At 39.0% G+C, this 24,990-nt stretch overlaps 2 protein-coding genes across 2 annotated transcripts; one reads left to right on the top strand and one right to left on the bottom strand.

Annotated features, from left to right (window-relative positions):
* Positions 1–839: 839 nt before the first annotated feature.
* Positions 840–11,510, bottom strand: zdhhc3b (zDHHC palmitoyltransferase 3b). Its single transcript, XM_080045522.1, has 7 exons — positions 11,177–11,510; positions 7,201–7,532; positions 6,371–6,495; positions 5,030–5,126; positions 4,771–4,852; positions 4,299–4,429; positions 840–3,451 (listed from the first exon to the last, which is right to left on the bottom strand). Exons 2-7 carry the CDS (start codon positions 7,501–7,503, stop codon positions 3,293–3,295), a joined length of 897 nt encoding a protein of 298 aa, XP_079901648.1. The 5' UTR covers positions 7,504–7,532; positions 11,177–11,510; the 3' UTR covers positions 840–3,292.
* Positions 11,511–12,831: 1,321 nt separating this feature from the next.
* Positions 12,832–24,788, top strand: exosc7 (exosome component 7). Its single transcript, XM_080045679.1, has 8 exons — positions 12,832–12,928; positions 13,098–13,199; positions 22,279–22,373; positions 22,729–22,894; positions 23,287–23,357; positions 23,474–23,597; positions 23,875–24,030; positions 24,607–24,788. Exons 1-8 carry the CDS (start codon positions 12,872–12,874, stop codon positions 24,709–24,711), a joined length of 876 nt encoding a protein of 291 aa, XP_079901805.1. The 5' UTR covers positions 12,832–12,871; the 3' UTR covers positions 24,712–24,788.
* Positions 24,789–24,990: the final 202 nt, after the last annotated feature.

Genomic DNA, 24,990 nt, shown 5'->3' with positions numbered 1-24,990 from the left:
TGTCCACATCTATTTACACAGTGAGCTTTATACTCCATTAGAGCAGCTCCCTTCCCTTCAATCCCCCTTGTAAATATTGAAAAAACATATAAGATTAATCAGCTTCAAGCCCTTAGGCTTATGAAGTGAGAACAGAATATGTGATAAGAGCAACTGGAATGTACATTTAAAAAAGAAAAAAAAATGTTTTTGACTAAATAAATCTGTATTAAGCATAGAAAATGACAAAAGTATACAATAACTTAAAATATATATATATTATTAAAACTGTGAAATTGAAGAGGTATTTATTTTAATTTTAGAGGTGTTGGATTGGCCATGAAATGGCAAGTACAAACAGCAAAAGTGAATATTGAAGTTATAAATGGAGAATTCCTATTTTTAATGGTAACTTTCAAAGTAGGGCAATTTCTTTCTTTTTATCTCTCTTTTTTTTTTGCATTTTTCATGCTTTATTGATAGTGTTTAAGAGACAGAGGTGAAAATGGGGCAGAGAGGGGAGTGACATGCAGAGAACGACCGCGGGCGGGAATCGAACCCGGGTCTGCTGCTGGGCCCGGCCCGGGAGGACGCCCTACCAACTGAGCTAAGGACGCCCCGTTTCTTTTTATCTCTATATTAAACATTTTGTTTTTTACATTTCTCACAAAATATCTCAATATAAAAGTAAACAGAATCTATAAAACTTATTATAGCCTTGTAATTTACTACAAAGCAAGTTCAAGTTAATAAATTCAGGTATTAATTTTCTAATATTTGTCTTGTTTTAGAGGTAAAACTTCAGTTGTCCACATTCTAAAGGCTGCAGAATTACAAAATCTTAAATAACTGTAAAATCCTTTGCTTTATATTGCTGCTTTAATCCAAAATTTAAAATGAAGGGTGAAGATTTCATAAAGTAAAACCATATCTGACAAAATATTGAGAAAACTGATACACTTCACCTGAGCGTTTTGTCACAGACATAAGTTTTTTTATTTAATTCCCCTATAAAGAAATACCACAGTCAAAAAAAACATCATGTGGTCCACAGGAAGTAGTACGTGCATGGTATTCATGCCTGACCACACAGAGCATACTGAACAATTATAGAAAAAAAATAAAGCTGGTGTGCTGTATGTGTAAACTGGAGGGCAACTGTTATATCAACTGTTGTATGTAGCATTTTCCAAGTTCAGTGAATTTCAGCTCTGTTCTTGAGATTGTAACTTCAATGTCTGCCTTAATTAAGAATTCAATTTGGCAACATATTTATACAAAAAATCCTTTCCTCATCCTCAAAATCTGTTTAAGGCTGTAGAACACATTTGGACAAAGGCAATTTAGTGTTAAATCTTTAAAGCGGTTATTCCCCATCTGCACCAAAGGTAAAATCTACGCTCCTCTCTTCACACTGGTCACTCTCTACTCACCACAGCTGTGACAGTTAAAACGTCAATTTCGACTGGTCGTCGGTGAACATTTTCCACTGGCCTACATTTGAATCATCATCATCATGTCAGGCCTTTTTTTCGCCTCTTTTAGTCAGACTCACAACTGCAACTCTAGGACAAACTGCATTATCCACAGGCCACAGGTGTGAATTACACTTGGGGTCAGTGCGCTCTGAGAGCATGTTTATTGCTTCGTTCCATGACTGTCCATCTGAGCTGATGGCTGTGATGGAAATAGTTATGAAGCAGAGTAGGCTAAATAAACTACAGACATAATTATAAAATATTCAAAAGGAAGGACACTTGTCAAACTACCTGATGTTGCTGATATTGTACAAGACAAAGAACAAGACTTGTTACATTTCCAATGTGGGATTTTTAAATTACAATTAAAAGTTTTTCATTAATTCAAACCCCAATTTGTGATACTATTTATGCTAGCATTTTCTCATCAACAGCCAATCAATGTTAATAAATTCAGACATTACCTCTCTTTGTATATAGTGGTTTTCCTTGCTATGGGCGGACTCCGCCATTCTCGCACTGTATTAAAATACAGCGTGGGCTTAAAATGAAGTGAACATGTAATCCAGCGATATCGCTGCTTTTGATGTCCCTAGTCACCTGTTTTTTGAGCACATTTTAACATTTGCACCAGAATAAAAACCTGAGGTGGAAATGTTGATGTATTGATTAAAGAAATATGCACCAAGGCGCAACAGACACAGACAAAATATGTAACTTAAATGTCCACTGAAGAGAAGAAAAATGCTGAGTGTCAGATTTGTGTGGAGGAAACGTTAACTCCAAACCAGTACATGACATAAACATGAATGCCGTTTTTCCATCACATGTTGACTGGCGCTCCTTTAGTTCCATTATTTTGCTGCACCCACCAGCCTGAATGATTAGCTGTTTATCTTGATGCACTTCTAATGCTCCGAAAATTCACATAACGGTAAGGGTATGGAACACTTATTAATTATTAACTTCTTAATTAAAACAACGTGAGTTTGTATGGCCGTACTCCAAAAAGTTCACCAGTCATATTGCTGACAAAGTAGTTACTCAGTCTTACTTGCCATTATCAGTCACTGTGGAGCTACTGCCGCTCTTCTGATCTTCAGCCTTAGAATGTCCTTCACTGTGATCTGGCGTCAAAAACGGACACGTCAAACCCATTTAAAATAGTAATTAACCAATGTGATTGTGTCTCACTCTGAAAGTCACTGTTAAGGCAAACAAGTTCTTTAAAACTGCAGATGCCAGCATTCACTAATTCACTGTTCTCTAAGGCAAACCATCCGCAGCACTCAGCAAGAGACTATTGCAATGAGAAAATACAGCAAATGAAGACGTGACAGGATCGCAACAATGTTTACAGGAATACAAAACCCCCGGGGTCCATAGCAGTACACGGGTATTGCACGGCTTTGTGCCCCTTCAGTTTCAGGTTCACATTGTTTTTAGTCTTGGAAGCAGGAAATGATCAGGCGTACTGCTGGAAGTTGTACCCTGGAGAAGGCAGAACTCAAGTCTCTCTTATATCAAGTGCTTCTTGTCAAGTTGTTGTCAATGTTCTTTCTGAAGTGACACAACATTAATCTCAGTCGGCCCCGAATTGGGCAAAACAATAATATGAAAAAAGAACGTGATTACTTGCTAAAATATAAAAAAGTATTTAGAGGAAGTGATAGCTTACAGCAGAAACACCCTGATGGATCAATGAATGAAATATCCAGAAGAAATAAAGAATATGTAGGTGAGAGGAGTTCATGCTCATTGAGGTCTTGCCAACAAGGCAGGCAGACCAGGGAAGTCCACAGCAGCTGCAGGCCTCAGCTCTAGTTTTCCAATCTTCAAACAATGTACTGGTACATGTTAGCCTTGCCGTGGTCAGGTGTTGCGAAGGGGCTCAGCCAGGATATGGAGAAGGGATGGCCGAACACAACCTTCATATTCATCCACTTTGACCGTTTGGCCCACCGTCTCTCCTCCTTCTTAAGCTGTTCGATGCCCTGTATAGGGGACCAGACATAACTGTGAGTCTCAGCTGTGTATTTAAATTTGAATGTGCCAGCAGAAAGATAAAACAGTACAAGGAATTAAAAATTGAGCACGTTTTGCATTTTTTTTTGTGTTCCTCTCAGGAAGTCTTAATTGGGGTTAGGTGACTCACTCTCACACAGACTGTGGGCCCTATTAGATTGAATTTGACTGAAATAGATGATCTCTGTAGTGATTATTATGTGACAGAGTGAGTCATTGTTGCTGGTCGTTATGAGAGAAAAACACCAATCTTAACCTACCTGGAGGCTGCAAGTGAAAAACCTGCTCCTACTGTCAGTTTTTATTTTGAATATGGAAAACTCTTTATGCTCTAGTGGAGGAGGAACGCACTCATGTTAGTCTGCTTTTATAAATGTAATGTAATAAAAAGGCGCCTTTTTCTCCAATTTTATTACCTTCATATGTTTGCTTGAGCGCACTAGTTGTTTTGGTAAATGGATTCAATTATACAACAGCACAAACATACATAAAAGGTTTTTTCCAATCATGAAACTGTAACCGATGCAAGAGCTCGCCTGAAAAAAACTCTGTCCTGAATTATTGGAATAAAATATAAAAAACAAATAAAAAAGCTTTTGCTGTGACAGCATCTTCCGATCCAATTTGTGTTGAAAATGTATAAATGCAATTGACAAATGATCTTGAGAAAAATATTCTCCAGTGCTGTCCATTTTCCACAGAGCTCCTAGGATTTAGTGACTTGCTTAAACACACTGTAAACATTCTCCAGTTACTTTATTCCACCCGGCTGCTCAAAAAGAACCATAAACGCCACAGACACTAGTGGACACTCACCGTCTCGTCGCTGCAGATGGAGTGGACCTGGGTCCCGAACATGACAGCTGTGAAGAGGAGGAAGAGGAGACCCTCGAAACAGAGGAGGATGAGGAGAATGACTGTTGCTGGTGGAGAGAAGCTACTGCACTCTGGGGAAAGGAAGAAGAAAACAGAGAGAGGGAGATTGTTAACAAGAACAAAAAGGCTTGGAGCTACTAAATAGAATTGAAGCCCCAGGTACATTAACATATAGTCGGCTCTAAAAAGAAAATAAATAGTAATAAAGTAAAGTAAAGATTTAAAGTAAATCTGGCTTCTAAGAATGTCTTTTATCCTGAAGAAGGGTGTTGCAGTTGCGGATTTCCAGTCTGTAGGCTACTTTCCAAGGGGTATAATCATCTATGTTTGGACAGAAGGTTGGATGGTAGAAAAGTACACACCCTGGATGATATGGAAATTTAGCAGCCCACTACGGCAGTATTTTACTCACTTGTCCAGTCTTCTTCGAAACAGAATACAAAATGGCAGGCGACCAAGAGCAGTGAATGTAAGGATATTAGTGCAATATACATCTGAGGAGTAAAAGAAACAAGAATTGGTTTAGTGTTAATAGGATAATCTTCATAATTAAACACAAACTGTCATAACTTTTGAATACAATAATAAAAACAAGCCTGAAATATAAATATATGATAATGTCATAATTATTGTGTGGTAACCTCTGGGCTCCTGCGTTTGAAATGACTCACCGTGAAGAGTACAAAGTATTTCTGGTTGCTCTCTCCGACACAGTTGTTCACCCAGGGACAGTGGTGGTCCATCTTTTTGATGCAGCGTTTACACACACTGTGGACACATAGACACACAATAACCAATTAGAACCGGCAAACAGTGACCTTTGGAGACAGCAAAAGAAAATGCACAACACCCTGTCAGTCCACCTTCAGCAGTGTGTCAGTGTGTGTGTGTGTGTGTGTGTGTGTGTGTGTGTGTGTGTGTGTGTGTGTGTGTGTGTCTCGAGAGGTGGGTTGTTTATCTCACAGCTGCTTGTCAACTCAAGTAAAGTCTGACAGCTCACAATTCATCATTTCACAGCGCAAAAAGTTACTCTAAATCTATGTGTGTGCTTTGTTTATGCACTTTCTGAGGCCTATCTATATTTCGATAAAGCTGCCCTCTGCTGTGTATAATGCCTCATTGCTAGTGAGCAGCAGTTTGGTTCGGCGTGGTTCAGCAGGGTACAGTAACTCAAGATCTAGCTTGCGTTTCCATTGCTGACAGTACCCTTACTTGGTAGGCGGCGTTTACGCTGGACGGCGTTAGTATTTTTCTCTAAAAAGAAGACTCTTCAGTCTTGCAGAGGTGACTACACACGGTGGTTTATGGATCCCACAGAAATGAATCTGTCGACCAATCAAAAGACTGCAATGTGTAACTCCCCCTGTTTGGGACCATCTGGGACCCTTTGGGACAGCTTGGTACCCCAAGGAAAGGGTGGCAAAAATAGGTGCGGCCCTTCACTTATTCTGGTTCCTTTCCAACTTTTGACAGTGCAAATAAAAGCATGCCAAGCCGCACCGTTAAGTGAAACAAGGATTTACTGTATATTACTCTTGTGGGTCATAAGAGAAAGAAGTGAATATCGTCTGAATATCACCGCCCACATGGATGACTCATAACATTATTCAGCCAAAATGTAATCATCATCTATTTCATTCAATCTGAAACCCACTTCTGCCACTGAGAAAGAGTGACTCACACTGGCTTCACAATTCAATTACCATGCAGTGTTTTTGTGCTTTTCATGCCTGGAGATCCCAGGGAAACCACAAAGCAGCCACAGAGGGAACTCCTTATTGTCAAGCTGCACAGTCCACAGAGAAATGCTACACAGCTCAGGGGTGGAGGAACCGGTGTGCAAAACAAACACCGACGAGGAGAGGAGTCCCCTAGTGGGAGAGAGCCACGGTAGGACTTTTTTTCTTCTGCAGACTTCAGCAGAATACGCAGACCCACATCTTTAAAAGTAGCAGAGTCTGTAGTCTTGCCTACAATCTACACACATTCACAGAGGGTGCTGGCGGCTGTACCTGCAGTGGTGCGCTCTGTCGGGCTTGATGCTGCAGCACTTGGGACACTTGTACACCACCTGTCCCGGTTTGAGCTGCAGGCTTTCGATGAACTCTTTGGTGGCGTTCCCTTTAGGCACGGCTCCCTGGGAGGGAAGAGAAGAAAGAATAACAAGCGTTGACAAGGACGTTCAACTGTCATTTCTGTTACAGCAGTTGTTTTATAGTTTTAGTGTTGTTAATGTAGCTTCAGAGAGCTTCTAAAACAAGAAATATGTATTGATTTGCGTTACTTGTCAACTTGCTGAGAGAAAAAAAAAATAATTGCCATAAATGATAAATATTAAAAAAGTATTAAAGCTATATTTTGACATGTACAAGTTTCACAATCTCCTGTGGCATGATTTATTGAGACAGTGCATGCGGATTAAAAGTAGAGTCAGCGATTCTAGAGAATGCTTGTTTTCAAAATCCCTTTTTGGCAAAATCAGTGAATATCCCCTCACGACCGACTACATGTAAGTACTGTGCTTACTTTGCGCTGAAAGAAAATCTGGTGTTAATACACAGCCTACACTCTGGTAAACCGATATGTAAACAAAGGTGATGTAAACCAGGGGGCCCGCCTAGATAGCAACATGCCCGTTAACAGAGCATAGGCTGAGTATTAACATCAGATTTCTTTCAGCGCACACATACACAGTATGTACAGGTAGCAGATTGTGAGGAGATATTGACTGATTTTTACAAAAAGTGATTTTGACAACAAGCATTCTCCAGAATTGCTTACGCCACCTTTAATTGATACATTTCTTTCCTACAAAGTTCCCCAAAGAGTAACTGAGACTGACCGGGTCTGTGCACATGGCCTTGAAGTGCGAGGCGAGGGCGAGGAAGGCCAGGCCGTTGAAGAGCACGCCGTTGAAGAGGCTGTACAGCAGGTTCTTGGAGGGCAGCAGCATGACAAACACCACCACGAATTCGGCGTAGAAGACCAGCATCCAGGTGATGACGCCGCACACGATGCCGCAGCCGTCGCGGATGAACCACATAGTGTCGGAGCCGGAGCGGGGCGGTGGGGGGGCGCAGTGCTCGGGACCAAGGTAGCCCGCGTGCCGCTCGATGTCCCTGGTGCGGTGCGCCGGGCTCATCATCCTACAACCACCGGGGAGCTGACCACATACTGCGGAGAGAATGGGAGGAAAGAGAAAGAAGAGAATTAGGTGAGGGGTCTGGAGTGACTATATGCTGAAGAAAGGGAATTAATTAGTGGAAGGCTGCAATTAAAAATTGGTTTTGTTGTTTTTTACTACTGATTCATATGCTGATTATTTTCATTTTCTTTTTAAAATGTCAATAAATAGTGATGATCCAGTTAAAGGTCATGCTTTCAAATGATTTTTATTTTTTCCCCAGCAACAATCCCAAAACACCAAATAATTGATTAATTGCCATAGGAGACAAACAAAAAAAGCACTTATCTATAAGATTGAGAAGCTGGAACAAGAGACTGTTAGTTGTTTTTTCTTTAATTGATTAGTCGACTTAGTTTTGCCTCCAAATATCACAAGCAATATCACAGTAAAAGAGTTTCGTCACACAACAATTAAATAGTCTAAATGAGTGCTTTACATCCTTGATGAACACAAAGAGAGAGAGACAGATAGGGGCTAATAAAGACATACTGAATCAGCGAATGAGGACAACACTCAGGAGGAGGAAACAACTGAAGGAGGAACAAACACTGTCTGGCCCAAATCCCAAAAGGCCAACAACCACTCCGCTCAGACTGTTCTGGGACCAACAAAGAAGAGGCCGTTGTTGGATTTCAACGCTGTAAATCACCGTTTCAAAGCAACAGCGGCCTACACGCTTGTCCTGAGCTGCACTGAGTGTGTGTCCAGCAGCTCGGTTTGGAGATGAAGGAGCGTTCAGGCAGGTGAGTGTGAGTAGGGGGATCAAATGTCAAAAATAGGCCTCTTCATTATATGCAGATAACACAGACTGCAATGAAACGGCCTATTCCCAGAGGATGGCTGGGCCTCCTAATAACTCAAAGTATAGTGACTGAAATCAAACTGCTTGGAGGATTCAATCTGTCCATTAGGCTTAACTGAGCGATTGCCTAATCTAACTTTTATGTCGGCAGTAATTAGGGCTTTGCCAACGGTCCTGCCGTTAAGGTATGCTTCCCCTGACGCCGGGCGGGAATTTAATCAGGAAGAAAACGATACGGCGTTCCTACGGTGCATTTAGGATTAAATTATTTAACGTTATCTTTGGATTCAATTGAAAACATCTTGCGCTCCGTTACACCCCGGATCACCCGTTTCTATTTGGATGCTTCCAATTACAAGAAGTGTATTTTATATAAATAGCACAATAGCACACATTAGAATGTATCAAAGAGGGCATTTAGCTCAAAGCACCATAGACTTGTTTATGATGTAAGTGGAGGTGGTCTTGAAAACATCACAAGTGACTGAAGTTTGCCCTGTGTGGACTTTGTAACAATAAAAACATGGTCAAATATAAAGAGATAAAAGGACTATATACATATTGTTGTTATAAAGAAACTCTTGACACACAATACATTTAGTTTTCATTAGGAAACCCAAATATGGAAAAAGCAAGGTTGATACATCTCCCACAAACCCTGCCAAGAGTTACACATGGATTAGCCAGATTGAGTCTGAGATAGCGGCCTGGGACTGACATAATTTATCTAAAGAAAAATAAATCATTAATGATAGCTGTACATTTCAGCAACACAACTCTAAAGAAACAATGGTGCAATGCATCATCTAAAAAAAAAAGTACTCCTTGTTGGAATGACATTTGAAAAAATATACAGTATGGACGACCCCACTTCCTGCTGCGTAGCTTCTTGACCCTTTTCAGCACGCTTGTCATCACACAGCAGGAGTCGTTCGCTGGGAGGCACGACTCCTTTTTTTCATCAAAGGTATTTAACCAGTATTTAAAATCGAGGGAGGACAGAAGAAATAGCCATTTTATTTCAAGATGGTGGGATAATCTTTGTCAAACAGGTTTTGCTCTATGAGTCAAGCTGACTGTTGGGTGATTCAGGTGACATTTGACCAGTATTGATCTGATCCAGCTGGTGGGAGTCGCCCGTTTCAAGCGTGGTGGGGGAGATACAGGACACTCGATAACAGCTTGTAATGTCATTGTTATGTGTTAAGTGGACAAAATAGGAAAATAAAGTATTGTGAAAGAGTGAGTGAAACTAACAACAAAACCAGACTTATTTTATAACTCTAGACTAAGAAAACAATGGTTTCCTTGTGTTCAGAAACCCTTTTCCTCTTTCCTTGTGTCCGTCCAAAGACTTTCAATAGTAAGTGAGATGCCACTAGAATGCCTCTGCTGTACTGTAAGGGTAGACATTACAGAATATAATATGGAAGATATATACTGTAGCAGCAGTGAAGCCCTAACTCAAAATGTATGCCATACTAAGATACTTAATTAATGATTTATGAGAGTGTTTGAATTCCTGCTGCTAGGGCGCATTTCAAAGTAGTGACGGCGCCGACTAATGCAAGGAGAGAGATGTGTAGAGATGACATACACAGAGTCAACCTCCTGCAGAGTTAATAAACGCTCTAATGTGAATTCACTTAATTGATAATAACCTCATTTGGCACCTGACAGGATAAATGTTTGTGGAATATATCATCTCTCTGAGATGGTATATTCAGCTGAAGATTGTTTCAGTTGAGCTGATAGAGGCATGAAAATTATTAATTTTTTCAGCAATTGTTTCTATGATATGGCAAAAAAAAAACTTCTGTTCTGTGAACTGAGAATGTCAGCTGTGTTGTTAAAAAGCAATGCAACTTCTCGTTTACTACCTTATCACACACTGCTTTTTCATGGCTGCTGGCAGGTGCCTCCTTTGTGTTTAGATAAGGTCATATGTTTTTTGATAGTAGTGATTTTGTGTGGTTTCTGCCGGTTTACCACTACAAATATTAACAACACAATGTGTCTGCATTCAGAGCTAGTTCAAGTTTGTGACCAGGGAGGGACCATTTTTAGTAACACCTGCCTTCAAGATAGCCTGGTTCTGCCCGCGGTACCACAATTAAGTGTAACACCGGGAGGTAAAATCAAGCAACCTGTAATTTTCTAACAAACATTAAATGTAACAATTTTTTAATTGCAGCCCTAAAATATAAAACATCAAGCAAAGACACTGTCCCTTGATCGGTTTAGGGGCACAACTAATGACGATTTCCTTATAGATAAATTTGATGATTATATTCTTGATTTATCGTTAAGTCAATGAAATGCCAACACATTTCTCAAAGCCCAAGGCGACTTCTTTTCGTCCAGCATTCAAAGTCTTAGGGATGTATATCCAGTGAATGTTTGGCTGGAAAAATTCAGCAGATGCCAACTCAGCCAAGTACACACTTCCGGTAAATATCAAATAGAAGCTTTATTTCTATAGCGACAGAAAAAAAATGGACGATAAATGAGACATAAAACCAAATGGGTAGAAAAAGATCTCATGTTCCCTCTTGCAGGACTATGTCTATAATTCCAGGGAGTGTTTTTTTTAGCTGAATTGACTTCTGACCTCCCTGCATATGGGACGTATCTTGTGGTATCCTATGGAGCCTACACTGTTATTATGGCATCAAGGGGATATGATGAATGAACTTCAGGAAAGTGCTAATGCAATTAACCAGGAAGTGGCTCTGGCAGAGGCAGCACGGTATCTGTATACCATTATGAAACACAGTCAGGGCGTTACATTTAACTGTTTTAACACTGGTTTTGGTTATATAAACGTACCTCACAGTCCCCTGGCTTTGTCCAGCAAAAGTTTCCTGAGGTCCTTGTGTACTTTTCGAGCCCAGGGAAGTTAAAAACACACCAAACCGAGAGCGTCTCCTCCGCCGCTCCGTCTGTTAGCGCTATCCAGGCTAAGCTCACCGATATGCGGGCAGCTGCTCTCTCTCTCTCACGGCCCCCTCCGCGGCTACACTTGCAGCTTTTCACTGCCCGCTTTGGTGTCGAAGAGGTGTTTCAATTCGCCGTGTTCGTGTGCTAATCTACAGCGGGGGACAGAGCCACTAAACCAGGGCCGTTTGCTGCCAAACAAACCCTCCTCCTCCGCCTCTTTGGATCCAGAAAGCTTTGCGGGCAGGAGGATGATAATCCAGGAAGTACACCGACCATAGGGCTCGAGCTCATTGGGCGCTCGTGAGTCTGTGAGGCTGCACTTTCTCCACAACTGCAATTTCAAAAGGATTATTTTCTATCTATTTTCTAGAAAATACAGCATATAATATCCTATAATGAGAAAACTGACTTCTTAAATGATTGGTTTAGTTAGAAATATCGGCACATATAAAATATAGGCTAGCCTAAATAAAAATGAAAATATATCAATCAAAATATAGTTGATTTAAACTAACACTGATGCATTAATTTGTTTATTTTCCAACTATTTATTAGAAAAACAAATTGAGATGTAACCATCTCATTCTTAGGGAGGAATTGAAATTAATGTAACTCCAAAGCCTTAAATGTAAAATAATTCAGACTAGAATTACCTGATTAACTTTAGAATAACATACCAAACCTGTTTCCTGTAGCTTCAGGGGGTCCATTAGTTTCTGGGGTCCAACACTTTGTAACTCAACTGTGCATATTTCTAAAATAAAGTTAAAATAGTCAAACTACAATAAATGAGTTGCTACAAGTTGTGAACAATTCCATAGTTTGTCCTGTTTATAACACATATTTATTACTGTATCATAGCCTATCTATCTCCATAAACCTCAAAGACAATAGCCTATAGGCCTATGCATATCAATTGTAATCCTTCAGCGGACTTTTTTTTTATCCAGGCGGTTACAAATGCCATTAGCAGTGAGCTCAATAGATGGGAGAATGATCTATGTTCCTTTTAGTATTCTACCCATAGATAGTATAATAGTTATAAAAAATAATCCAGTTTTCATTAATCAAGAGAAACGTAGCCTAAGTTCCAAAGGGACAGTTTGCATCCAATTAAAGCTTCTATGTTTTAAATGCAATTTTAAAACAATGACTAATACATGGAAAGGAAACATATTGTAACGTCTTCTACATGCAGAAGCTAATTCTTCTAGAAAGTGTTATTCCAGAACTGTGTAGCCTATGTTTTGCTACAATAAGCAAAATCACGTGGACATAGGCTGCACGTTCACTGAAAGGTTATTTGAAATTATTGTCTCAAATTTGTTATCTTCTGTATCCCTAGTGATTTATTGAAATGTAAATTTTTAAAGCGTTTTTGCCATAGACATTATAAAAATCCTTTATAATGTCTATGGTTTTTGCTACCCATGTTAGTTGCACCCATAGACATTATAAAGGACATTTATAATGTCTATGGTTGCACCGGCTGGGCGTGGTCATCCAAATCTTATTCGTCGTCTTTTTATGACGTAGCAGTGGAGCGACACCAACACCACACATGCTACCTGTGATTTTTACATTATGGCAACAGTTCAAGTGAGCGAGGCTGAAAAAGTGTACATTTTACACGGTATACGGGTGAGTTTCGAACAGCTAAACTTAAGCCTTCAACCTCAATGAGTTACAATTATTTCAATAAATGCCACGAGTGATTTTTGGTCTTTAATTTAGCATCAGAGAGCTAGCTGCCTTAGCCTTGACACTCTTGACAGTGCAGTGATGTTGACATGTGGATTGTTTTCATCAGGATGATTTACGGGTGGATGGAAGAGGCTGTGAGGACTACAGACACATGGAAATAGAGACTGATGTGGTGTCCAACACAGACGGCTCAGCCAAAGTCACACTGGTAATGTTACTCTAACCTACGACGCTGAAGTTGGCAGCTGATTCGCAGCAGCCGATTCGGCAGTTAAAGCGGCAACGAGTAACATTTAAATATCTTTTAAACAGCCTAATTTTTCCTCTGATAATCATAAATTACCTTTAACAGCAAACGAGACCATCAGTGCAAAGAAAGACGTTTTTATATAGTTTTTATTACTGCATTTGATCTGGTCGTACACCCAGTCCGATTTTCGGTTCACGCGTGCATGCTCTATGGTCACATATCCGTATTGGTCGCAGATTTCAGTGTGGCGCAGGAACGTGAATTGAAAAGCCTATCACTCCAGGTGAGGGAAGGGGAGCGGGAGACCAGATCCCAATTCACCAGATGTGGGACAAAGACTACGTTTGTGCGGGACAATGCGGGACAAAGTGCCGTTTTTTTAGCAAAATAAACTCGTGTCACCACCGGTAATGCCAGAGACACGGCTTTCTAAATTAAAAAAACACTATCTTTAGATCAGCGTGCAGCAGTTAAGTTAGCTACTGTTAAACAAATAGAGCATTAAGGCTGCGGCTTCACATTAAAAGCATTTCACTGGCTTCACATTAGCATTTCACTTGACAAACGTGAGTTGGCTTTTATTTTGAAGTAACAGGAAAGTGAACGTTGAAGCACTGCAGGCAGCACCTTCACAGAGCCACTGAGCCCAGCAGCCCGATACACACACACAGACAAACACACACAGACAAACGGAGACTGCTGTCTCCTGACAGCTATCGGATAAATGCCAGATTATAAAACACGCATTTAAAAAGGGGGGCTCACTTTCAATAACAATGCGGGACAACGTCTCAATTTGCGGGACGTGTGAAAAGTAATGGAAATGCGATCTGGTCATCCTAGAAGGGGAGCGGGAGCCTTGTTTGAGACAGTTATTTGTCGTCATAATGACTGATAACGGGGCTGAACCATCAAAGAAAAAAAAATAAAATGCAATGAAGAAAAGCTCAAAGGGAGAGTGATAGGCGGGCGGGAGGGCGTTGCCAAGCAACGTATACACAATTTCACGCAGCGAACCTAGACTGCAGTGTTTACTCCTAAATGAATGAGCGGTAGCCTACTAAAACAAAGTTTACTTTGCCTCACCAGCATCATCAGATGACCATTATTCATCTGAAATAGTCATTATTTACAACAACATAAACACATTACCTCATCGTGATCCATAACTAACTGCCGTCTCTCGTTCATTCGCTTTGTGTGGGGACTGGGGACACATACTCGTTCAGCTCCGTGAGAGGTGACAATGGATCAACTCATTGCAATCAGGTCAGGTGTAGTTGATGCTGTGTCACTAACCACTCTCACCGAGCCGAAAAGAGTCCGGTGCCCTCACACTTTCAACACACGGACACGCACTATATTGCTTCCTGATTATTTGAATCTTGAGGCCCTGCACGAGCTAGAAAACAGCTTCACGACAGCTGGCGTCGTAAAAATACTACCGCTTTTGTTCAAAGGTGTCGCCAACGTGCCGACTTACTCGTTGTACCTTTAAGGAAAAGTTAAGGGATTTTTAAGGAGCTGCGGAGCGACTGATTCTCCGTTGTTTAACCTCCTAAATCGCCGCGGTAAAGCCACATTAATTAGTCTAGATTATCTAAGAGAGTCTAACCATTCTTTAAAAACAGTTTACAATTGATGTAACCTTTATTAAGTTTGTTTAAAAGAAAGAGGGGAGATTTCACTGCTTTTTTTGCATCTGGACCACATTAGAACTGGTCCTGATTGAAAACCACTGCACCTAGACTCTTCAATTCTGGACTAGAATATCACAGAGAGGCTATACTTTGTAGGAAACATAGTTTCTGATTTGTGAAACTTTTATTCTATTTGTGAAAATGCAATAAAGATACATTTCAAGGTTTTTTTGGGGTCCAGACCGCATTAAAACTGGTCCTGATTAAAAACCACTGCACCTAGACTCTTCGAATCTGGACTAGAATATCACAGAGAGGCTATACATTATATAAAACATAGTTTCTGATTTGTGAATCTTTTTTTCTATTTGTGAAAATGCAAAGAATGCACATTTTGATGGTTTTTAGGGGTCTAGGCCGCATTAGAACTGGTCCTGATTGAAAACCACTGCACCTAGACTCTTCAAATCTGGACTAGAATATCACAGAGAGGCTATACTTTGTAGGAAACATAGTTTCTGATTTGTGAAACTTTTATTCTATTTGTGAAAATGCAATAAAGATACATTTCAAGGTTTTTTTTGGGGTCCAGACCGCATTAGAACTGGTCCTGATTGAAAACCACTGCACCTAGACTCTTCAAATCTGGACTAGAATATCACAGAGAGGCTATACTTTGTAGGGAACATAGTTTCTGATTTGTGAAACATTTATTCTATTTGTGAAAATGCAAATAATGCACATCTTAATGCCTTTTAGGGGCCCAGACCGCATTAGAACTGGTCCTGATTGAAAACCACTGCACCTAGACTCTTCAAATCTGGACTAGAATATCACAGAGAGGCTATACTTTGTAGGAAACATAGTTTCTGATTTGTGAAACTTTTATTCTATTTGTGAAAATGCAATAAATGCACATGTCAACGCTTTTTTGGGGTCTAGACCACATTAGAACTGGTCCTGATTGAAAACCACTGCACCTAGACTCTTCAAATCTGGACTAGAATATCGCAGTGAGGCTATAGATTATAGAAAACATAGTTTCTGATTTGTGAAACCTTTTTTCTATTTGTGAAAATGCAATAAAGATACATTTCAAGGTTTTTTTGGGGTCCAGACCGCATTAGAACTGGTTCTGATTGAAAACCACTGCACCTAGACTCTTCAAATCTGGACTAGAATATCACAGAGAGTGGTTTTCAATCAGGACCAGTTCTAATGAGGTCTGGACCCCAAAAAAACCTTGAAATGTATCTTTATTGCATTTTCACAAATAGAAAAAAGGTTTCACAAATCAGAAACTATGTTTTCTACAAAGTATAGCCTCTCTGTGATATTCTAGTCCAGATTTGAAGAGTCTAGGTGCAGTGGTTTTCAATCAGGACCAGATCTAATGCGGTCTGGACCTCAAAAAAGCATTGACATGTGCCTTTATTTAATTTTCACAAATAGAAAAAAGGTTTCACAAATCAGAAACTATGTTTTCTACAATATATAGCCTCACTATGATAATCTAGTCCAGATTTGAAGAGTCTAGGTGCAGTGGTTTTCAATCAGGACCAGTTCTAATGCGGTCTGGACCCCAAAAAAACCTTGAAATGTATCTTTATTGCATTTTCACAAATAGAAAAAAGGTTTCACAAATCAGAAACTATGTTTTCTACAAAGTATAGCCTCTCTGTGATATTCTAGTCCAGATTTGAAGAGTCTAGGTGCAGTGGTTTTCAATCAGGACCAGATCTAATGCGGTCTGGACCCCAAAAAAACCTTGAAATGTATCTTTATTGCATTTTCACAAATAGAAAAAAGGTTTCACAAATCAGAAACTATGTTTTCTACAAAGTATAGCCTCTCTGTGATATTCTAGTCCAGATTTGAAGAGTCTAGGTGCAGTGGTTTTCAATCAGGACCAGATCTAATGCGGTCTGGACCTCAAAAAAGCATTGACATGTGCCTTTATTTAATTTTCACAAATAGAAAAAAGGTTTCACAAATCAGAAACTATGTTTTCTACAATATATAGCCTCACTATGATAATCTAGTCCAGATTTGAAGAGTGTAGGTGCAGTGGTTTTCAATCAGGACCAGTTCTAATGCGGTCTGGACCCCAAAAAAACCTTGAAATGTATCTTTATTGCATTTTCACAAATAGAAAAAAGGTTTCACAAATCAGAAACTATGTTTTCTACAAAGTATAGCCTCTCTGTGATATTCTAGTCCAGATTTGAAGAGTCTAGGTGCAGTGGTTTTCAATCAGGACCAGATCTAATGCGGTCTGGACCTCAAAAAAGCATTGACATGTGCCTTTATTTAATTTTCACAAATAGAAAAAAGGTTTCACAAATCAGAAACTATGTTTTCTACAATATATAGCCTCACTATGATAATCTAGTCCAGATTTGAAGAGTGTAGGTGCAGTGGTTTTCAATCAGGACCAGTTCTAATGCGGTCTGGACCCCAAAAAAACCTTGAAATGTATCTTTATTGCATTTTCACAAATAGAAAAAAGGTTTCACAAATCAGAAACTATGTTTTCTACAAAGTATAGCCTCTCTGTGATATTCTAGTCCAGATTTGAAGAGTGTAGGTGCAGTGGTTTTCAATCAGGACCAGTTCTAATGCGGTCTGGACCCCAAAAAAACCTTGAAATGTATCTTTATTGCATTTTCACAAATAGAAAAAAGGTTTCACAAATCAGAAACTATGTTTTCTACAAAGTATAGCCTCTCTGTGATATTCTAGTCCAGATTTGAAGAGTCTAGGTGCAGTGGTTTTCAATCAGGACCAGATCTAATGCGGTCTGGACCTCAAAAAAGCGTTGACATGTGCCTTTATTTAATTTTCACAAATAGAAAAAAGGTTTCACAAATCAGAAACTATGTTTTCTACAATATATAGCCTCACTATGATAATCTAGTCCAGATTTGAAGAGTCTAGGTGCAGTGGTTTTCAATCAGGACCAGATCTAATGCGGTCTGGACCTCAAAAAAGCATTGACATGTGCCTTTATTTAATTTTCACAAATAGAAAAAAGGTTTCACAAATCAGAAACTATGTTTTCTACAATATATAGCCTCACTATGATAATCTAGTCCAGATTTGAAGAGTGTAGGTGCAGTGGTTTTCAATCAGGACCAGTTCTAATGCGGTCTGGACCCCAAAAAAACCTTGAAATGTATCTTTATTGCATTTTCACAAATAGAAAAAAGGTTTCACAAATCAGAAACTATGTTTTCTACAAAATATAGCCTCTCTGTGATATTCTAGTCCAGATTTGAAGAGTGTAGGTGCAGTGGTTTTCAATCAGGACCAGTTCTAATGCGGTCTGGACCCCAAAAAAACCTTGAAATGTATCTTTATTGCATTTTCACAAATAGAATAAAAGTTTCACAAATCAGAAAATATGTTTCCTACAATGTATAGCCTCTCTGTGATATTCTAGTCCAGATTTGAAGAGTCTAGGTGCAGTGGTTTTCAATCAGGACCAGTTCTAATGCGGTCTGGACTCCAAAAAAACCTTGAAATGTATCTTTATTGCATTTTCACAAATAGAATAAAAGTTTCACAAATCAGAAAATATGTTTCCTACAATGTATAGCCTCTCTGTGATATTCTAGTCCAGATTTGAAGAGTCTAGATGCAGTGGTTTTCAATCAGGACCAGTTCTAATGCGGCCTAGACCCTTAACAACCATCAAAATGTGCATTCTTTGCATTTTCACAAATAGAAAAAAAGATTCACAAATCAGAAACTATGTTTTCTATAATGTATAGCCTCTCTGTGATATTCTAGTCCAGATTTGAAGAGTCTAGGTGCAGTGGTTTTCAATCAGGACCAGTTTTAATGTGGTCTGGACCCCAAAAAAACCTTGAAATGTATCTTTATTGCATTTTCACAAATAGAAAAAAGGTTTCACAAATCAGAAACTATGTTTCCTACAAAGTATAGCCTCTCTGTGATATTCTAGTCCAGATTTGAAGAGTCTGGGTGCAGCGGTTTTCAATCAGGACCAGATCTAATGCGGTCTGGACCTCAAAAAAGCGTTGACATGTGCCTTTATTTCATTTTCACAAATAGAAAAAAGGTTTCACAAATCAGAAACTATGTTTTCTACAATATATAGCCTCACTATGATAATCTAGTCCAGATTTGAAGAGTGTAGGTGCAGTGGTTTTCAATCAGGACCAGATCTAATGCGGTCTGGACCTCAAAAAAGCGTTGACATGTGCCTTTATTTCATTTTCACAAATAGAAAAAAGGTTTCACAAATCAGAAACTATGTTTTCTACAATATATAGCCTCACTATGATAATCTAGTCCAGATTTGAAGAGTGTAGGTGCAGTGGTTTTCAATCAGGACCAGTTCTAATGCGGCCTAGACCCTTAACAACCATCAAAATGTGCATTCTTTGCATTTTCACAAATAGAAAAAAAGATTCACAAATCAGAAACTATGTTTTCCATAATGTATAGCCTCTCTGTGATATTCTACTCCAGATTTGAAGAGTCTAGGTGCAGTGGTTTTCAATCAGGACCAGTTTTAATGCAGTCTGGACACCAAAAAAACCTTGAAATGTATCTTTATTGCATTTTCACAAATAGAAAAAAGGTTTCACAAATCAGAAACTATGTTTCCTACAAAGTATAGCCTCTCTGTGATATTCTAGTCCAGATTTGAAGAGTCTGGGTGCAGTGGTTTTCAATCAGGACCAGATCTAATGCTGTCTGGACCCCAAAAAAGCGTTGACATGTGCCTTTATTTCATTTTCACAAATAGAAAAAAGGTTTCACAAATCAGAAACTATGTTTCCTATAATCTATAGCCTCACTGCGATATTCTAGTCCAGATTTGAAGAGTCTAGGTGCAGTGGTTTTCAATCAGGACCAGTTCTAATGCGGTCTGGACCCCTAAAAACCATTAAAATGTGCATTCTTTGCATTTTCACAAATAGAAAAAAAGTTTCACAAATCAGAAACTATGTTTTCTATAATCTATAGCCTCACTGTGATAATCTAGTCCAGATTTGTAGAGGCTAGGTGCAGTGGTTTTCAATCAGGACCAGTTCTAATGCGGTCTGTACCCAAAAAAAAACATTAAAATGTTCATTCTTTGCATTTTCACAAATAAAATAAATGTTTCATAAATCAAAAACTATGTTTTCTATAATGTATAGCCTATCTGTGATAATCTAGTCCAGATTTGAAAAGTCTAGGTGCAGTGGTTTTTAATCAGGACCAGTTCTAATGCAGTCTGGACCCCAAAAAAACCTTGAAATGTATCTTTATTGCATTTTCACAAATAGAATAAAAGTTTCACAAATCAGAAAATATGTTTCCTACAATGTATAGCCTCTCTGTGATATCCTAGTCCAGATTTGAAGAGTCTAGATGCAGTGGTTTTCAATCAGGACCAGTTCTAATGCGGTCTAGACCCTTAACAACCATCAAAATGTGCATTCTTTGCATTTTCACAAATAGAAAAAAAGATTCACAAATCAGAAACTATGTTTTCCATAATGTATAGCCTCTCTGTGATATTCTAGTCCAGATTTGAAGAGTCTAGGTGCAGTGGTTTTCAATCAGGACCAGTTTTAATGCGGTCTGGACCCCAAAAAAACCTTGAAATGTATCTTTATTGCATTTTCACAAATAGAAAAAAGGTTTCACAAATCAGAAACTATGTTTCCTACAAAGTATAGCCTCTCTGTGATATTCTAGTCCAGATTTGAAGAGTCTGGGTGCAGTGGTTTTCAATCAGGACCAGATCTAATGCTGTCTGGACCCCAAAAAAGCGTTGACATGTGCCTTTATTTCATTTTCACAAATAGAAAAAAGGTTTCACAAATCAGAAACTATGTTTTCTATAATCTATAGCCTCACTGCGATATTCTAGTCCAGATTTGAAGAGTCTAGGTGCAGTGGTTTTCAATCAGGACCAGTTCTAATGCGGTCTGGACCCCTAAAAACCATTAAAATGTGCATTCTTTGCATTTTCACAAATAGAAAAAAAGTTTCACAAATCAGAAACTATGTTTTCTATAATCTATAGCCTCACTGTGATAATCTAGTCCAGATTTGTAGAGGCTAGGTGCAGTGGTTTTCAATCAGGACCAGTTCTAATGCGGTCTGTACCCAAAAAAAAACATTAAAATGTGCATTCTTTGCATTTTCACAAATAAAATAAATGTTTCATATATCAAAAACTATGTTTTCTATAATGTATAGCCTCTCTGTGATAATCTAGTCCAGATTTGAAAAGTCTAGGTGCAGTGGTTTTTAATCAGGACCAGTTCTAATGCAGTCTGGACCCCAAAAAAACCTTGAAATGTATCTTTATTGCATTTTCACAAATAGAATAAAAGTTTCACAAATCAGAAACTATGTTTCCTACAAAGTATAGCCTCTCTGTGATATTCTAGTCCAGATTTTAAGAGTCTAGGTGCAGTGGTTTTCAATCAGGACCAGTTCTAATGCGGTCTGGACCCCAAAAAAACCTTGAAATGTATCTTTATTGCATTTTCACAAATAGAAAAAAGGTTTCACAAATCAGAAACTATGTTTTCTATAATCTATAGCCTCACTGCGATATTCTAGTCCAGATTTGAAGAGTCTAGGTGCAGTGGTTTTCAATCAGGACCAGTTCTAATGTGGTCCAGATGCAAAAAAAGCAGTGAAATCTCCCCTCTCTTTCTTTTAAACAAACTTAATAAAGGTTAAATCAATTTTAAACAGTTTTTAAAGAATGGTTAGACTCTCTTAGATAATCTAGACTAATTAATGTGGCTTTACTGCGGCGATTTAGGGGGTTAAACAACGGAGAATCAGTCACTTCGCCGCTCCTTAAGAATCCCTTAACTTTTCCTTAACTGCCGAATCGGCTGCTGCGAATCAGCTGCCAACTTCAGCGTCGTCTCTAACCTCCATGTTCACTCAGTTTCTGATTTAACAACAAAGAGAATATGCTTTAGAAACCTTTTACCCGTGCATCTTTAGTCGTTTTCCTGCTCATAACTATAAGTTATATATGAGCCTTTATTGTATATCAATCCCCAGGAAGGATGACAGATTCGAATTCACCTGCTTGTAATGTAATGTACACCTACATGTTGCATACATATGACATAATACAGTGTTCTTTTCTATGTACATTATTCTTTTTATTTACATAATTTTTCAAATATATATATATATATTTTTACAGTATTAAAAAAGTATAGGTCTCAGGTAGCTCTCCCTTACTTTGTTCATTTTTCCATTGATAATGGAAGCTGTCTTGAACCTAAAAAAAAATGTCATTGTCATTGACTGCTCCTGTAATTGGTGTGCACATGAAAAACAGACAATCTTGATAGATGACCTATTCTTTTCTGAGTTGTCCTGTTTCATCTCTCTTTCAGGGACACACAGCGGTTCTTGTTGGGGTAAAGGCTGACATTGGAAAACCGAGGCCCATGTTGCCAAATGAAGGCTACTTGGAGTTCTTTGTTGATTGGTAGGTATGGTGCATGCATATTGACTTACAGTTTGGTTTTGATATAATATGTATAGTCTATGCTAAATATTATGGAAAATAAATATATGTTTTTTTGAAATAACCAGACCTGAGCTGTGTCAGAATGTCTTCTTTGGCAAAGTAATCTGATGGATTCCCTGCCACTAGGAGGTAGTGTTGTCATCTGTTCCTTGTGAAATCCATCTAATATGCAATACAATATGTGTGGCAATATGTAGCAGGTCTCAGACAGTATCAATGCTTTCCCCTAATTAATCTTCCTTACTTACCCAATTCCCACTAACTCTAGCAAGAATAAAACATCTTATCGTCTTATTTCTCCTTCCAACACCAGTTCGGCCAATGCAACCCCTGAGTTTGAGGGCAGAGGAGGCGATGAGCTGGGGACAGAGCTGAGTAACACTCTCTACAAAGTCTTCAACAACAAACACAGCGTGGACCTGAAGAGCCTCTCTATCAGTGCAGGAGAACACTGCTGGATCCTCTATGTGGATGTGCTGGTGAGTGGCTGTGTCAAATAATCACTATGACTTTTCTTAAAATGACAATCAAACACTCTAGCCCACTTGTACCTCTCTTAAGCTCTCTTGTTTCCTTCTTCACACCAGTGGCCAAAAAATAAATAGAGCACCCACTGCATTCACTTACTAAATACATCTTTTCTATCCTGAGTATTCCCATTGGAAGGGCATTATACAGGGGACTTATTCCCTTTTTCTTTGAACAATTGGCCAATGTTGAGAGCACTCTTTAAGTCTTATCTACTAAAGGGGCATCAGAGAAGACACTTTTCTTGATTTTTTTTTCAAACATGGGGCACCTTATTTGGTCTGTAAATGTTGGTCCATGGTCTTCACTAAAGAAACATCTGACACTGTGTCTGTTTCCACAGCTCCTGCAGTGTGATGGCAACCTATACGATGCCATCTCAGTAGCTATCAAGGCAGCTCTTTTCAACACAAAGTAAGTAACGTGTGATACAGGTATTTTATCATAAGATCTCTTACAGCTGCCATTTCTCTTAATCCCTGTTCCATAAATTGAATGCTTAACATAATTTTTGAATACTTCACTGACAGAATTCCCAGAGTGTGCATATCAACGGACGAAGAAGGAGGGAAGGAAATGGAGCTGTCGGATGACCCCTACGATTGTATGAGGCTCAATGTGGAGAACGTTCCTTGCATAGTGACGTTGTGCAAGGTAAGCTCACTTTCTGAAGCCCGTTGTGACAGAAACGGTTAAAAACATCTGCACTGGTCAGCTCCCATTTCAACAATTCTTCATAAAAACATACTTCACAGAGAGTACAACCCAGAGCAAAACATAACCAACAGAAAAACGAACATTTGAACATCGACAACATGTTGCTTAATAGTCTGTAAGCTTAAGTGCACTTTGCTGCATTGCATAGAAATGTACAGTGTAGGGATAAAGTGCGAGTGTTAATGTGTTGACATTGGCTGTTTTTTTGCCGCAGGTGGGCCACCGGCACGTGGTGGACGCGACCCTGCAGGAGAAGGCCTGCTCCGTGGCCAGCCTCATCATCTCTGTCACACACAAGGGCACGGTCACCTGCACCAGGAAGGTGGGCGGAGGCAGCCTGGACCCCGAGAGCATCTTTGAAATGACAGAGGTGAGTGCAGCCGTCCTCCCCGACCACATTGACATCATGTGAATTCATTGGATTTTTATTTATCTGTTGTTGCAACAAAATATGCACATTTACAGTGTATAAAGCTTTAAAAGACCCAATAATCTCAAATGTTTGGGTTGTACTATTTGCTTCTTCGTCTTTAATATACAGTAGTGTCTGATATGTTGTGCTGTGTCGACATATAAATCCAATTTCATCTATAAAGTGGATTGTTTAATCAATAGTTTAGCATTTTGGGAAAAACTGGCATATATTTTCTAACAGTTAGTTGAAAAGTTTGAAAAACATCTATTGGCCTAAATATGAATTGGTACATTAGCTGTTTCCCAGCTTATGCTAAGCTAACTGGCTGCTGTCTGTAGCTCTTAGTTGTGTGTGTCTTTTCATCCAGCTCTTGGCAATGTGAATAGGTAGCATACGGAAAGTAAAAAATTATAATCAACATAAGGACGAGTAGAGAACTACCTTTTTTATTTTAATACAGGTTTTGAATATGTTTTCTGTTTTAATAAGGTCGTACCATGGAAAGGCACTAAAGTATTTTGTTGTTTCCAGGCAGGGAAACGGGTCGGGAAGGCTCTTCATGCTCCGCTAATGAAGCTGCTGCAGCAGGAGGAGAGCTTAGGAAAGAAGCAACAGAAAGTTGGCTTCCTTGGTTGAGATCAAATACTGTATCTACAGTGTGTTTGTACATGTATACAGAATTTTCTAATAAATGTTTTGTTTTTTCATTTGTACAGCAGTCTTATCTTTATACCAGCTTACATTTAGATTCATACTTATGTCAGGTTAGCAAATACCAAAAGAAATTATGATGTTGATGTAAGGTTGGATTTTTTTCAGGGTTCCTTCAACCCTTTCCCACTTTCCAAGTCTTCATAAATACGTACTTAATAAAGCCAGCAATCCAGTTGAGCATTAATAACTACATTTCTTAAA

This window comes from Ammodytes marinus, assembly GCF_949987685.1.
Source record: "Ammodytes marinus genome assembly, chromosome: 17".
NCBI classification, from domain to species: domain Eukaryota; kingdom Metazoa; phylum Chordata; class Actinopteri; order Uranoscopiformes; family Ammodytidae; genus Ammodytes; species Ammodytes marinus.
This window is presented reverse-complemented; position numbering and strand designations above follow the sequence as displayed.

Coding starts and splice junctions, on each gene's coding strand:
- zdhhc3b (XM_080045522.1), bottom strand. CDS start 7,503: ATGATGAGCCCGGCGCACCGCACCAGGGACATCGAGCGGCACGCGGGC. Junction 6,496..7,200: donor AGGCCATGTGCACAGACCCG/GTCAGTCTCAGT, acceptor CTTCCCTCCCAG/GGAGCCGTGCCTAAAGGGAA. Junction 4,853..5,029: donor AATACTTTGTACTCTTCACG/GTGAGTCATTTC, acceptor TTTACTCCTCAG/ATGTATATTGCACTAATATC.
- exosc7 (XM_080045679.1), top strand. CDS start 12,872: ATGGCAACAGTTCAAGTGAGCGAGGCTGAAAAAGTGTACATTTTACAC. Junction 23,358..23,473: donor GCAGCTCTTTTCAACACAAA/GTAAGTAACGTG, acceptor CTTCACTGACAG/AATTCCCAGAGTGTGCATAT. Junction 23,598..23,874: donor GCATAGTGACGTTGTGCAAG/GTAAGCTCACTT, acceptor TTTTTGCCGCAG/GTGGGCCACCGGCACGTGGT.